The sequence below is a fragment of the Osmerus eperlanus genome, chromosome 3 (assembly GCF_963692335.1).
Source record: "Osmerus eperlanus chromosome 3, fOsmEpe2.1, whole genome shotgun sequence".
NCBI lineage: Eukaryota > Metazoa > Chordata > Actinopteri > Osmeriformes > Osmeridae > Osmerus > Osmerus eperlanus.
In genome coordinates, this window is record NC_085020.1 from 5034905 (window position 1) to 5050834 (window position 15930).

Consider the following 15930-nt stretch of genomic DNA (forward strand, 5'->3'; position numbering starts at 1 on the left):
ACATCGGTCATGGGACATCTTAAGGCTTTCGGAGAAGAATGTATCGGTCTGCTACTTTGACCAATCAATCAACTTGTGACAAAGACTCTATGATCAGGAAGTATTAATCATCAAAGCAAGCGTGCAAAGTGATAAGCGGGCAACTCATCAAGCAATGCAAATTCACTCAAATCTACAACTCACTGCGCAGTGGGCAACCAAAGCTGAGTGGCGCATGACAGTAGGGAAATCCTTTTAGACTTATCTCTAATCGCGTTCCACGACTTGGTCAACTACCCTGCACCTTATGCCGATACTAACGCAATAAGGTCAGATAAATATACTTTTGAAAAAATAAACCGATGGAAACTAATTGTCAAAGAATTTGCGATGAACTGTATAGATGGCAAATTTTTCGAACGACAAAAATGTAATTATCAAAAAGTGATGGTAAAGTACAAGTTAGATACGAGTGAACATTTAGATCATAAAATGAAGTCAAAACGTACCCATTGTTCAGTTTCCCAGAGGTTCCGAAGTTAAGTGGGGTCCGATGAAAGTTCAGCAAACAGAGATGTTGCGTCCGGGGATGCACAGCGAACGCCAAACTAGTCCACGGAGTTTCTGCGCTCCGTCCTGTTTGGAGACAAGCTACCGTGACGTCACCACGAGGGGGATTATACCGATAGTGTGGAAGGACAGAGCTTGCTTCGGCCCCTCACCTCGCCAATCTGCTGAGGAAACTGACAAAGTTTTACAGGGCGTTCAACTCAGACATAATTAGTCTCGCAACACCCATTCAGCCCGTGTGTGCAGCATGTAAAAAAACATGTTGCTAGTGAAGATAATATACATGCAGAGGATGAAACTAACTTTGAGACTTTTCTTCTTTTACCAAAGAATGATCCCGGGTTCGGGTTTCTAAAACGGGTCTGATAATTGTCAGTAAAGCGACCTGCACTATATCATGTAGAGTGTAGATTATTCCAGAGTTGTGTTGGGGTTTCTCAATGCTTGAACACATCAGTAGGCCTTATATGTGTACTGCACAACTAGCCTGATAAGATGTTATCAGGCCAGTTGTGCAGTCCTTAGCAAAAGTGTCAAGAAGGGACCAATGCCCCATCCTGCCCTTGCAGGGGTTAAGATTCAGAGCTGAATAGTTAATGAAATCCATTAACTCTTGCCTAATATCTCAACTTCTGTGAACAGGAACATAATAATCACAGAAGTGATTTCATAAGTTACGGATATGCCTATACTGGTGGACTTTCTTGCTTTCATGTTTTGATATCAATATTACAGTGTGTCCTTTCAGGCTGACCACTCGGGTAAATTCCAATCTCTCTGCTTTTCACAGAGTTGGGGCCAGTGTAGGGATGGAAACAATGCCAATCACCATTGATCGAGAGCGTTGGTATCCGGTATCCAAGGAGCCCCAAGCTCCCTCTAGCAACAGTCTTTTCACAGGCCGCCAAATGGCTAGCTCTCAATGGGACGCTTCATGGTCAAACAGGGCTTCCGCCCAACATGGCAAGGACAACAGCATCCAGACAGCATTCATTTGACACCAGCTATATCCCCTATCTTTGACTGAGAGATGGAAAACCCTCAGTTCACAACTGGATGTTGTGGTAAGAGAACCACACTGAGGGAAATGGTGTAGTTCCTTTAGTATTTGAGAGTTTGATGTAGTCTGTAATTACTGGTGCAAAACAAGGTGTTAAGTTGTACATAGAGCTCTGGAAAAAATGTAGAGACCATTGCACCTTTTTCTTAAATTTTTTACAAAGTTGAGTGAGGAACAGAAGAATAAAATTTGCAGTGGCCTCCTAAATTTTACTTTAGTGTTCCTCACTCAAAATTGTCCTCAAAATTGTACTCAAAAAATGAAAGAAAAAGGTGCAGTGGTCTCTCAATTTTATCCAGAGCTGTACAAGGAGAAGATAATCCACTCTTCTGCTATAATAACAGAGGCCAAAATCCATCCTCAGTAAAACACCCAGGATACATCCATGCTTAGTAGGCTGTCCGGATGTACTGCTTGTCCATACTTTTGTGTAGCATGTGTCTATGTAAATAGGCTGGCTGGGAAAATTCCAGGGCTCAGCTTGCTGGTACAGTAACAGCAGCTGACAGACAGAAGACATGCAACTGTAGCTAGGGTGCAACAACAACGCAGTTCAGCATTTCCCATTGATGCCCATAGGCCTATTGTTCAACCACTGTGTTGTACGAGAGTTGTTCTGTATCCTGAAATCTGTGACATGGCTACAAATCCGAGTTAAAGACCTCAAGGAACTACCATATAAAACTAGGTTAGCAATTTTGAAGGGTGGAACTGTTGTTGGACATATCTTCTTTTAACTTAAGAGAGAAGGTTAACAGGCAAAACATTTGCAGGATTTATTGCTGCCAAACATTCCTCTCCAAATTCTCAAGATCTCAAGAACATTTGGCCAAAAAATCACTTTATACAAACATAAATCACTGTGCTAATACCTTGCAGATTTAAAAAGGAAAGAAGTAAAAAAAAAAGGTTTTGGGGTTACAGGGAGCAGACTTTGCCCCTTCAAATTGATTCTCCATTCCGAAGTACAGAACCAGCTCACAAACAACATCAATAAGACGTTTGTCAAACTGCCTCCATGAACAATAACTCAATTCAGACTAATTAGTATGCAAAACCCCACATAGTCTAAAAGGAAGAGGCCATGGACTAAGTTTCTGCTAATAGTATTCACATTCACCAATTTGGTACTTTCATTCGACCTGCACATATGACCTGCACAGTATAAAACTATATTTCCTTATAGGAACAGGGACGTCATCAAGTCAAACCACATTAATTTCGCATTACATTTGTGCATAGAAAGTAGCATATTGCATAGTTTAGACAGACTAAAAGTTTAGCTAAATACCTTCATTGGAATGATCCACAGTTGTATCCATTTTGTCAATCTTTGTGCTTCCAATGTGCTTTATGCTCTTGTATAATTTGTTTAAATGTAATCTGAGTATGGGTCAGAGGGGGTGAGTGTGAGAGGACTGAGGTAATCCTGCTGCTCTTAATTGCAAATAAAAAGGATTTTGGAATGCAGTGTCAAACACAATCACTACCATGGTTACAGAACCACTGAGGTTCAACAAATCGCAGGATAAGAATACAGACACAGGCTCCAACTGTGAAGCACTCTAAACTTGGACAGCACATTGACTCTGGTTTGGGCCTGAGTTGTGTGCCAATATAGTCAAACTGTGACATGTAAAAAAACTAATGACTCCAAACCTTAAATAATATTGAGGGAAAACTGTGCTCATCTTTGTTACGAAATTATACTGTACAGTATATTACAGTAAACTCACACATTTTGGTCCAATATGAATATTGAGTCTCAGGGAAACTCCAGGGGACAGAATTTGAGTATGCTTTCCATTATCAATCGCTGCAAATATGTGTGTGCTAATCTATGACTCAAGCAAAATGGATGGTTCAATGTTTCCAAGCTTTGTCCAAATTCTTTCTCTAATGCCAGGAGATATGAAGTCACAGCATGGACTACATGACACATTCAATTACTTCTCATTTGCATGCCCTTTGAGTTGAAAGAGTCAACACATAAAGACAGTGAGTAAAAAGTGTTTCAGTATCTTTTCAATTTAGTGAATCCAGCTGTGAATTTACAACCTATCACAAAGTATGACTTTCATCAAAGGCCTTTAATGAAAAGCTGTAGATCTCATTATCATCCCAGGAAAAAAAATGCTCTCAAGCCAGACCAGTTGAACGAAAGACAATACACTTCTACTCCACTGTTGAACTAATCTAAATTTTGAGGCTTAAATCACCAGCAAAGTTACAACAATTCCCAAGTACTGTAAACCTCAATCATGTATTCACTGCAAAGTAACACGGAAGCAGGTGACATTTTGTAAAGGCAAGTTCATTAATAAAAAACATGAATAGTTTATTATAAATATAAGGTAATAATAAATTGGTAAATATTACAGTTAGATTATAACACATCATTCTGAATTTATTTTAGAGTGTGAGTACACTCTGAAAGGCTTTGACCTAGTTTTTGAAGTCAACAACAAATGAGTTATAACGTGGAACCACATCTGGTTTAACATTTTAAAACCAGTGGAAAAGAAGGCTCACTGACAACTGAAACCAGATATAGAGGAACCATGTTGTTTACCATTGACCACACAACACTATCAAAAGAATATAAACCATGCTCTTAAAGAATGCCTATTAAAGTAAATCTTGTTCATAATGAAACAGAAAAAAACAGACTAAACAGCTGTTGCTCTTCATAGTCCTCTTTCAGACTGGATGACTTGGACTCCTCAGCTGACTTTACTCATTGAAGGTTCCTGGCAGTTCACGTTTTGTGTTTCTACTAATGTGTTTCCCAGTGTCATCTTCATCTACCCCTGTTTGCATGCCTTTTCCATGGAACGAGTAAAAAGAAACTGCGCAAAACTATGGTCAGTTGTGATGGATTGTCTTCAGGTATCAGAGTCTTAGAGTCTTAGGGTCCATTAAGTCATACTCACGGAAAGTTGTTGCTGGACACTAATAGGAGTTTTCCACTAGCACCAGCTCATGTTGGCTCCCTGGAGACTGAGCCAGTCAGAGGAGAACAGCAGGCCAATGGACAACAAGGGACTCCCTTGATACTCATTTGACTTCGGCACTAAGATGTCGAATAATCCATGTTAATCAGGAGAGACTGACTATACATCCTTCACTGTCCTCTGTGGAAGAATTTGATTTATGATGTCAAATAATTGCAAATTCCACTTCCCAAAATGGTCTGTTTTCAGAGGGAAGCTTGTCAAACAGCAAAACAAAATTCCATGACTATATGGAAATATCCTGTGATGAATTCTACCGGTCACAGGGTGACATTGCTGTTCTTTTAGGAACATTTAGAGACGGCCTTGTCGTGAATGTCCAAACAGCCAGTTGTGAGGGGGTGGTGACCTACACTGGGAGGTCAGGGGAAGTGGTGGATGTATGCTGGGCTGAACTCGCATGTCATTTATCACCCCTGTGGCCCCGGGGTGAGGGCACTCAGAGAACAACCTCTCTGATGGGGCTGGGGAGGAAGTCATATCTCCTCTAGGCCCCGTGGAGTGGGAACGATGAGGAAAGCTGTGTAGAGACCCCCTGGGATGAAAACGTTTCATATGAAGAGCATGACTGAAACTACACTGAAGAGCGTGTGATGCAAATCAAAGGTTTCGGAGTCAGAAATGCTTGGTGGGTTGACTTCACAAAGTCTGAAAGTAAAGTGCTCTCAGTTCGTTCTTTCTCTGTACAGACTGTTCTCTGTTAAAAACATAAGATATGGTACAACCAAGAGCGAGACAGAGAAGGTAAACTGAGTGTATCTGCAAGCACTTTGATAAGGGATACAAGTCCCGCATCTTCTGCCTTTGATTAGCAATGCAGAATAGTGGGGGAAAGTTGGGAGCAGACAGATTGTTTGGAATCATCAGTCAGCCTTGCTCTGGGAACAGAAAAACAAAACACCACACTAAGCAGCCCCTCGTGACTGGGCCTTCCAAGGTAACGTGGACACTGCCGCTCTCCTAAACTCACTAACTGAAAGTGGATGAAATAGGACACATTCTGTCAACCCTTTATCTTGTGTTGATTGCTTTTGTAGAAAGAGCTGTCCCTCCTTTTCGACGTCTGAATGCCCAGGCTTGCCATATGAAAGAGTAGAACAGAACTTGAAATAAACGCTGCGAGTAAAACTTGTGTGGACTGAAATCAGAGGGACAATCGAGCTTGGATGCTTCCTCGTTCATGCTCAGGCAAGCCCAAAGATCGGCCTCGTTTGTGATTGTATTTCAAAGTACAGACATTTTGCAACCAAGTGTGAGTTGTTAAATGTTTGCCAGCCGGGTTATATTTCATATTGACTTAAATACTGCATTAACCCCCTGCATGTCAGAAATGGATGATCTGTGAAGAAAAAAAGTTCAATGGTTTGACCACACTTGAGGTGCTTTACTGTAATACTAGTTTATACTGCCATCTAGTGTCTCAGTTGCACATTACATGCATTCACTACCAGGTACTGGTACTGGTAGTGAATCACCTCAGATAATTCCAGTCTGCTCCTCAACCAGAGAGGTCAAATTGCAGAGACGGCAGGCAAGTCGAGTGTTATTAGAAATATTTTTTACCACCACAGAAGTTACATGCCGAGACTTGCACTTGAGATCTCCTTTTATGTTATTGGACAGATTAATAAAATTGCACATTTGAGTTGACCTCGGGGAAATTATCAACTTATGGGACGAGGGAGACTTATGGCATTTGAATGGTATCACCTCCATGCAGCTGTTCTGCTGTTGCATCAGCCCAGACAGGTCTCCTGAGCTGAAGCAGTGTCTTAGAGCATGGAGGGTGGTGCCTCATGTGTGTGTGTCTGTGAGTGTGTGTGTGTGTGTGTGTGTGTGTGTGTGAGAGAGAGAGAGAGAGAGAGAGAGAGAGAGAGAGAGAGAGAGAGAGATAGAGAGAGAGAGAGAGAGAGAGAGAGAGAGAGAGAGAGAGAGAGAGAGAGAGAGAGAGAGAGAGAGAGAGAGAGAGAGAGAGAGAGAGAGAGAGAGAGAGAGAGAGAGAGAAAGAGATATATAGATAGATACAAGCAGTCATCTACAGTTTTCTGTTTTCCCTTTCGGGTGCAGAGGTGCTAGATAGTTAAACAGTTTTTTGTATTACAGTATAACTCCACTTTGGACAAAAACAACAGTTGTCGATACTGACAGTTTATTGCAGACTGAAAGCATTTCACACACTTGAACAGGAACCAATGCTCCTTTGTAAAACACACACAACCCCTAACAAAGCATACTGTCTTCTCCCAGAGTACCGTACAGAGGGAAACAGCGCTGACTGCAATATAAATCTAGCTGCAGAGACAGTCATCTGACAGTTTGAGATGGGGGCCCCTTGGGCCATGCTCACCACAGTACAGTAGCTGTATAGGATGGATCAGTTTGAAGTTCTGGCTTGATATGGAGCATGAAAGGGGCTAAAGTCACAGCACCAGCTGACCTTATTATATAGAATATTGTGTGACTGTTCTCCTTACAATCACGTTACAAGCATGAAATTACCTGCCAATCCAAATAAGCATTATTTTCAAGCATACGTTTTCACACACTGACAGATCGGCCTGATTTAAAAGTGTTGTTATGAGTAAATAATTTAACCCAATGCTCTCCCACTGCTTTTTCCTTAAGTGGAGCTATTTTCCATCTCCTTGTCCTCTCATTCATTTCTTTTTATATCCACAGCGCTGGCCCTCTGGCTAATCTGAAACAGGGATATTACTCCAGAGCAGATTCCACCCTTGGTCTGAGGTAACACAGTGGGTTATCATCAAACATCTCACTTTCACTCCTTCTGCCAAAACACAATTATTGTTTCAACTTTGACCCCTTTGGCCCCTTGGATCGATTGGACTTCTGTTTTATTGACCCTGTAAATTTTGCCAGCTGATAGACAAGACGGGGTTGTGTTTCTTTCTCAATATATCTCTAGAAACAATACATTCTCTTTACATTTATTTAACCTAAATGCCAACTCTGTCAAACTGAGTTGCTGTCTTCCCTGCTGGTATTATATTAAAGTCATGTCCCACTATTCATTTGCAAGATTGTTATTGCATGTCTGTCTTAAGAAAGTAATAATTCTTCTGAAGACTGAATACAATCTTTTCCATTCCCTTTGTAAAATACTAATTGGAGGTTACATGTTTCATCTAATATTGTATTCATTCTGTAGTTTGTAGAATGTTGTTTTTTTGTTGTGGTTGATTGTGCCTTGTGTCAACAATATCTAGCTGTGATTCATAGAATTAGAGGTCATTAGTGAGCTGCAAATTATTACACAGCTGTTTGTTCGCTCCTCATTTGTGTCAAGTGATTGCTGTCTTGTTAAATGTATCATAATGTAACCCTGCCAGTCTCTATCATCTCTGTTTTATTGTATGTAGTTTGTTTGGCAGAAGTCAACCAGGCGTCTCTACATCCATCTGTTGTGGCTTGTCTTAGTTGTCAGAAAGCATTGTGTTTAAAGCAAGTATAGATGAGAAAGCAGCTTCGTACCTCGGCCCATCATGATCAAATTATGATATCATATCCAATTCATTTGCAAGGCCATGGATTAAAATAATTTGCATTCTGTCCAAGTCATGTATCTAAATGAGCATACATGGCTCATTAATTGCATACATTTGCAATGTAAAAATAACATGCATAGAGAGGGGGGAAAAAAAGCTTTTATGCTGTGATCATATTATATTTTGCTTTGATGCTGAACTCACAAAAGTCCCCACTAATTGCCATTTTCTTTCTCAATTGTAATACTGCTGTCACGGCCACACCCTGACAACTGCAACTGAAAAAAGGCTGAATTATGACTCTATTGGTTAGAGTAGAAAAGTGGCCCAGTTTTCTTTGTATTTGAGATTTTATAGATTTTAGATGAGCTACTTATTTAATCATTCTGACAATTGTGTGTCTAATGGCTCATTTCTGACAAATTCACTTTATTTTGTGTGACATTTTGGTTTAAGGTATGTTACAGTTTTGCTGTGTAGAAAAGTAATTACATTTTCAAATTAACTTGGCAAACTTCTAGTCCATTTGAGAAAAGTTTAGTGACTAAACTGTGATCTTGATTGTGATGTATTCAGTGCCAGGTGCCAATAAGTCATCATTTTCTCTCAGGTCTGAGCCTAATTAGAGAATCGACACACAGCCGTCTGCCAATGGGGAGCATTACTCAGCTTCAATACACTCCTTTGACTTACACTACTTAGTGTGTGTGTGTTTCTGTGTGTGTGTGTGTTTGTGTGTGTGTGTGTGTGTGGGGGGGGGCGTGTTTAGTTATTTTTTGTGGTGGGGGATCCAAAGTCCTCTGAAGAATAGTAAACTAAGGAAAGATTTGACTTCTGAGGACACTTTCTTAGTCTTTGGTCTTCTATGTGTTTCTGTGTACATGAGTTTCTCCGTACGTGTGTATGTGTGTGTGCGTTAAGGAACAGTGGTCCACTGTTATTTAGGGTAGGTGCAAACCAAGGTCCTAGTCCATAGTACAGTAAGTCGTCACCAATCCCTGCTAACTGTTAGCCTGTAGTTCTTCAACAACAACCAAGTACCAAGTACCAAGCCTTGTGAGCCCTATAAGCCCTTCTGACATGTTAAAAGAGGTCACGCCCTTCTTGTTCACCAACCCATTCCTTGGAGAAGAAACCTATTTAATGCATAGCCACTTCTTTACTGTACGCTGTTCTCAGTTGGTGTTTTTAGTGCTTCAGAAAGCTGTCGGAAGTTTTTTTAGGTCAGCGCTCTTGTACTTTCCGCCTAGCTCCCCTGGGACGTTCAAAAATCACTGGGGGGGGGAGCCATCAAGCACAGCCCTCTCTCAGGTTGTCCTCGACTGCAGTGCAGTTCGGTTTGTCTCTCAATGGCCTCAGTGAAGCAGTCTCTACTCAGAGTGCTGTGAGACTCACAAAACAGGAACCACTTATGAACATTGTATTGATTTACTTTCCTTTTCATGGCTTGTGAAATTTAAGTGTAGGTGCTGAAGACTTTAGACATCGGAATGTCTGATGTCTGAGTTTTACATATGACTCACAAACTGTATTTCATGTCTAGCTCCTTCATCAATGACATGGCAGAGAGAAATGTAAATGTAATATTGTTGCGCTAATTGCCTCCTGCTCCATTTAATTGAGTCTATTGATTCCACTAAAATCTAACTGTGCCTGATTGTTTCTCTGCAAGCTTCAGAAAACAATTGTATGTCAATAATATCCATTTTCAAAGCAAATTGGAGTTGGAGTTTAAGCACATTTCTTACTGCTCTTTCAGACAGAGAAGCAGACACCAGAACAAGATGCTAGTTGTGCCAAGCCAGATGAGAGCTGTTCACTATCTCTGCTTTATAATAAGAAATCAAAATAATTTCTTTATTTCTGTGGATCTCTTTTCCGGAATGCGTTTGCCAGTGTTTAATTGTGCTCACCAGCTGAAACACTCCTGGCTTCTGAGGTTGCATCCGTCATCAGAGAAGTGCATGCACACCAATCCGCTTATCAATGTGTGTCTCGGAGATGTTTTTAAACTGTGTTTACTGCGCGCCTGTGTTCTAAAAATGGTTCCAAAGTGATAACGGAGCCAGCAAGTGGAGCACACCGATGGGACCTTGTAACAGGTGGATTCAAACCAAGGTGTCTGTTTATGTAGGAGGATCAACAGTAACAGATTCAGAGAGGGGGGTGTGCACTTATTGAGAGCTGGCAAGTACCAAATTAGATGAAGGCAGGAAAGGAAATCAATCTTGTGTCAATCCAAGGAGTCCTGTTTTGGTGTGGTGTGCCAATTGCAGAACTATATAGGCCAATAAATAGCAGTTGCTCGACTTTTTCTGTTGATTAATTAAATCTATTCACTGACACTGTCCAACGCTCAAGACTTCCAGATAGTTTGCTTAACAAGCGGTCCTTTCTCCTTATTTGCATAATGAGATGTCCTCTTCAGTTTGAGCTCTCCAGTCGGTCTGGAGGCTTATTGTGACTGATCAGTGAACTAGCCTAGTATGGTATAGTTAAGAACAGCTCTTATGAGATGGTCTCTGAGACAATGTACCTTGTCCCACCAGTTTTTGTTTTGGATAAGAGGAACAGCAAGGCCTGAATTATTTAATGTAAGTAAAATAATCTAAAAAGGGATGCAAAATTTCACAGTATTTCACCCTACCAGATAGAAAAAAAGTTCACTGTGTTCCCATAGCAACATGCTTAAAGGAACGAAAAATGAATCCAGGGATACCCCTTCGGCCGCAGATCCACACGCTGCACTGTTGACTCGCCTCCTGTTTCTGTCACGTCACGATTTTTACCTTATTAGAGATCGACGTCCAGAAGCACACATACATTACCACCCCCGTCTTATGAACAGAAACCGCTAAAACACAGCCCAACATCAACATCTGAGAGGTTCAGATACACATCGAGAATGTTCTTTTGACATTATCAATTTTTCTGTGTGATGAATGAACAAATTCAGATGCATTCTATTCATTGGAATTCTTCAATTATTCATAGGTTCATGCCGCTAGCTGTTGACAGCTCTGGAGTGTGAGCTCAGGCATAAGAGGTTCGGCTTCAGTAATAAGAGCTCACTGGTCTTCTTCTGACGTGCTACACCTCCTCACAGCAAAGGCAGACATATCTCCAAACATAGGATTTCACAAATCTGCACACAAATTACCTTTCAACATACATCCAATAAAATACCTATAGCAATATTGAAATGAGAAGGTGTATGGTAAGTACATTTCCTGTAACAAACATTATGAACGTCATTTGTTTCCAGATAGATGTTAGTATTTCACACTGGAAAACTAATTTTATGTGTGAAGCTTAAAATCATTTTCAATGTTTGTCTCATGAGATAACAATAGTTTCAACTGCAGTACCTGTACTTTCAGATTTTTTTTTATCCTACGATTAATTAAACAGGTTTGTTTGAACATGAACCTGAGCAGGAAGGAATCCAATTCTACTCTGAAAAATGTATTACAATAAGACACAATTAATTATAATTTGGTGAACATATTAAAAGAGAAAATGTATTTTCCAAATCTACTGCATGTTATTGCATCCATATTATATGCTAATAAAATAACATGAGAAAAAGTTGATAAAGCACAGTTGAACTAAACCAAATAGGCAAATTGTAGTTTAATTGTGGAACCTTAGGTACTACGTATAGCAGGTTCACAGTGCACACAATGCAGTCTGTTTGTATTGTGATTCTGAGTGACATGATGCAGGAGAGAGCACTTGACATGTAAAGAGTGAAAACACTAATGTTGAATAATGAGAGCTGTTTGGTTTTGATGGATCGCCTTCGGCTATTAATGTACAGTATATTGTTATGCTTTTGGTGCCATTTTAAATACCTTATTTGCAGTCCCAGAAGCAATGCATCTCAAAGTCTATGTACAGTTCAACGTCACAGCAAAAAAGAGAAATTGGATACTTTCTACCGACAATATGGAGGCTTCTCGATAAGGATAAGGGTGAATTCTGAATGTGACAGTAATTCATCTTTAGTGCATGTTTTTTTGTTGTTGACAGAATCATGCTAATCACTTTTACGTAGCCATTTTTTCTGTAACTACATTATGTTCTCTATTTTTTGCATGCAATATGGCCTTGTTGTGGATATTGCGCATCTATACTATTTATTTCATAGCCCCTGGCTCCTCCATGAAATGGAATGACAGCAACTATCAAGGGAAGAATTTCCCCGTTTCCGCTCAAAGACCCAGGCGGATGAAACAATCAGTTTCATCAGCCAACAGTCGTCACCACAGGGATTGTTCAACCGGAGGTGCGAAATATGACTGAAACTGGGTTGCTATTTCAACAAACATTAGAATTCCAACACAAGCTGGCACATAGTGAGACAATAGTTTACACAGAAGCATTAGCAATAGCAGGATAATAACTTATGTTTCTCTGTTTTCATTCACAGTAATGGTGAGTGATCCTGTGACATATTTCGAAGTTCCACTGAGGGGGAAAAGACGTAAGCAAGTTCAGCAAGCGAGTTGGTGTTTGATCTCCTCTCTCATCCTTTTGACAGTTGCCCAGTTCCAGTGACATTGCTCAGTGAGACAAGCCTGCCAGGCAGAAACAGATAAGAGAGTGAGCCAGTGTCAACATCAAGCAGATGTTGGGCAAGGAAAGGAAGTGTGCTTGTTTGGATTTTGGGTGAATAAATGAACATTTGGAACCCACGTGTTTAACTGGAGAGGAAGGCATGCAGGTGAACTACCCCACATGATCCAGAGGATTTGAAATTAACAGTTACCCTGTGAGTCTACACTGTAACCATAACTGTATATTATGGTTACCAGACTATATGAACCTCAGGTCCATCGGACCACCCTCCCTCCCCTTAGAGAGGACTGGAACAGTTCAATAAATTCACATCCTGTAATCAGGCAGGGCGACAGGGTATCTTGTTGTAACCAGTGGCCGTGGAGCATAAAGTAAAGGTCTAGACTGAGGATCAGCAGGGGTTTCACTGCTCAGCGATGGAGAAAGGCTCAGTGACTGCCAGGTTGTTCCTACATTAATGGGGGAGGGTTGTGATTGGCGTGTGGGCTCCACTGAGGGCCCCCTCTCCCCTCCTGCCCTGGGGGGAGAAATGACCCCTCAGAGCCACGTTCCCCTGGGTCATGAAACAGGTTACACCACCAGGATCCATAAGCCACTAGCTTCTCAAGAACCCTCTGAGAAGGAACCTCACCCATGTCTAGCATACATAAATCCCTTTTGTAAAACATGGGCCCATGTCTGCATTGTGTTTGTCATCCTCTGTGTGTTTGTCAAGGTACTAAAAATAACCCCATTTGATTAGAATAGGAAGATTATGATAATTGTAGGGGTTGTGTCTGAATTCATACATCCTCCTCATAGTCCACAGACATCCTCTCATTAAATCCATCCCATGTTTCCTCTGCTGTATCTGTCAGCTTAGAAAATCTCACCTCAACATCTTTAAGCACCAGTGACAGCCCAGCTCGCCAGCATAGTTACGTTCAGATCCATGGAATGAATGATGAAAGTGGAAAAAATCCGAGAGTGAGATAAAAAATAATAATATATGGGATCGATGTTGCAATGGATACTTCCCCATGCATGATTGGAGTCGCTCCAGTGCACATGAGCATCAGGGTGGCTTCATTCTGCTGGTTGTTTTCAGGTGGGCTTCTCTTCAGCCAGTCCGGCTTATCTTCTCCTCTCTGCTCATTCAAGGGGATCGATGACAGCAGCCTTACCCCTGACTGGGAAACGAATAGAGGCTTTCTACAGGTGACTGCCTCAAGTGTGTTCTCCTGAAGATAATGTCATGTCGCCTTAAACCCACACCAATCAAGTGGACATGCCCAGTGTGACAACATGTTCTCTCATAATCACTTTTCAACTTCCACAAAACAGCACTGGAGAGCATTGTCTAGCTCAGAGTGATATCCTTGTAAAAGTGATATTCTTACAAAATAATGTTTTCACAAAATGGTAATAAAAATAAAAAACACTCAGTAACAGCTGCACTTAAAACTTTTTGTTTACATGTGAAAGTTGTGTCGCGTTTAAATGGACTGCCCTATAAACCTGGGATGTACAGTAAAATCCCCTGCAGAAAAGCAAGCAACAGGAACCTGTCTGTCTCGTAACTCGACGGCTTTCAAGAGGCTCGGCCCACACAGAGTCTTTATTTTAATGGCAAGACCTAGAGGAATAAAAGGGTTAGCTCATGTCAGGGGTTTCATCCGTCTAGCTCTTTCAACATAGAGAGACATATTTTGGTGACACTCTGAATACAGTTTTAGGCCCTTAATTATGTGACCCGTCTGGCCCAAAGTCCTTTCTCATGAGACTAATGGCCAATTGGGGTCTGGGTTGTCGGTTGTAACACAGTCAAGCCAATTGAGTCTGTCTTTGTGATGGTGACTAAATGACAAGAGGGTCAAATTAGTTCTGACCCCTAACCTAATCTATTTTTTTATTTTCTGTTCAATTAGGGCTGGATTCTTTTGCAGGATGCTCAATTGAGGTTTTCCTGCATCTTTAAGGGTTTGAAGTATTTACTCATGCCCTAGATGATTCAAAATCTTTTGGTGTCAACTCCAAAGCACACTGAAATGGTAAATATGCACATTTTATTCTAAGACCTACCATACTGATGTCCATAAATATAGTCTTATCTATCATTAGTCTGTTATTGTCAGTGAATTTGCAGCAGCTCAAATGACAGAACATGGGAAGCCTTAAGCCAGAGAAACCCATGCTTATCTTGTACCATGAGATCAAATGTGACACTTGCTGTGTAGGCCATAGCATTAAGTGGGGAGATGGGGGAGTTTAGCATGTCCTTCTTGGGCTTAGACAGTCAGCCTCCCACAGCAAACCACCAGGAAGCAGGGCAGTAACAGCCCACCAGGCTGAAGTGTTACTTTGCTCCAAACATGTCATAACAGTTAACCACGTGTTGTGTCGAGGAGTAATCGTTAAATGCCTCTGGATGGCTTGGCATGAATGAACAACAGGCTTTTTCTTTTTCACGCTTGCTTCCTTGCCCAAATAGAATGTCATTCATGTGTATGGACTGTGAGACACCTGCAGGCAACTCAGGGGCTTGCTTAAAGCTGACACACTTCAGACAGTGTTTTCATTACCAGGACAACGGTATAGTATATACAGTAATGTGTGATTTGGTCATGTGTTACGGAATTGGCAATTTCTGCCTTTCTGTCTGTCTCCAAACTCCTATCTATCTGCCAGATGTCCCTCCCTGTCTCACTCTGGGTAGCCAACCTTTCAGCATTTTCGATGATGAAATCTGTTTCCAGGGCAACCAGGGTACCAAATACATTCCCAGAGGCTTTTTGCAGGTGGATCTTTTGTTTACACCATATCTGAGGGTCTGCATTTCTATCAACAATCATGAATACAATAAAATTCTCATTATCATGAAACAATTTCCTGATTTAATGATTATAAATCCATTATTCTGTTGAATGTACCACTGTTTTCATTTAGTAGGTTGCCTTCATTTCAGAGTTTCTTGATTTGTTCATTTGAAGGTAAACTGTACAGAGACTAAAACAATAACTGGGGAACACACACAGGCCTGGGAAAAGAGTATATGATAGAGCCTCAATGATTGATTTCAGGATATTACTATTATTTTGATTATGAAATGTACTGTTAGTTTAAGTTTATTTTGTTCTTAATTAATAAGTGTTTTTAATGTATTTGTATTACATAGGGTTTCTATATGTTGCTAAGAGACAAACGCTATACTTTTCTATATGAACGTTTGTCTACTTTGACA

The 15930-nt window shown here is 40.8% G+C and overlaps 1 protein-coding gene across 1 annotated transcript in view; it reads right to left on the reverse strand.

Annotated features, from left to right (window-relative positions):
* Positions 1-679, reverse strand: part of gpm6bb (glycoprotein M6Bb) — a 28088-nt gene extending 27409 nt beyond the window's left edge. Inside the window, exon 1 of the mRNA XM_062456711.1 lies at positions 489-679. Within this exon, the coding sequence (XP_062312695.1) occupies positions 489-492 (4 nt within the window). The 5' untranslated portion in view covers positions 493-679. The remainder of the gene's footprint in view (positions 1-488) is intronic.
* Between the last annotated feature and the right edge of the window lie 15251 nt (positions 680-15930).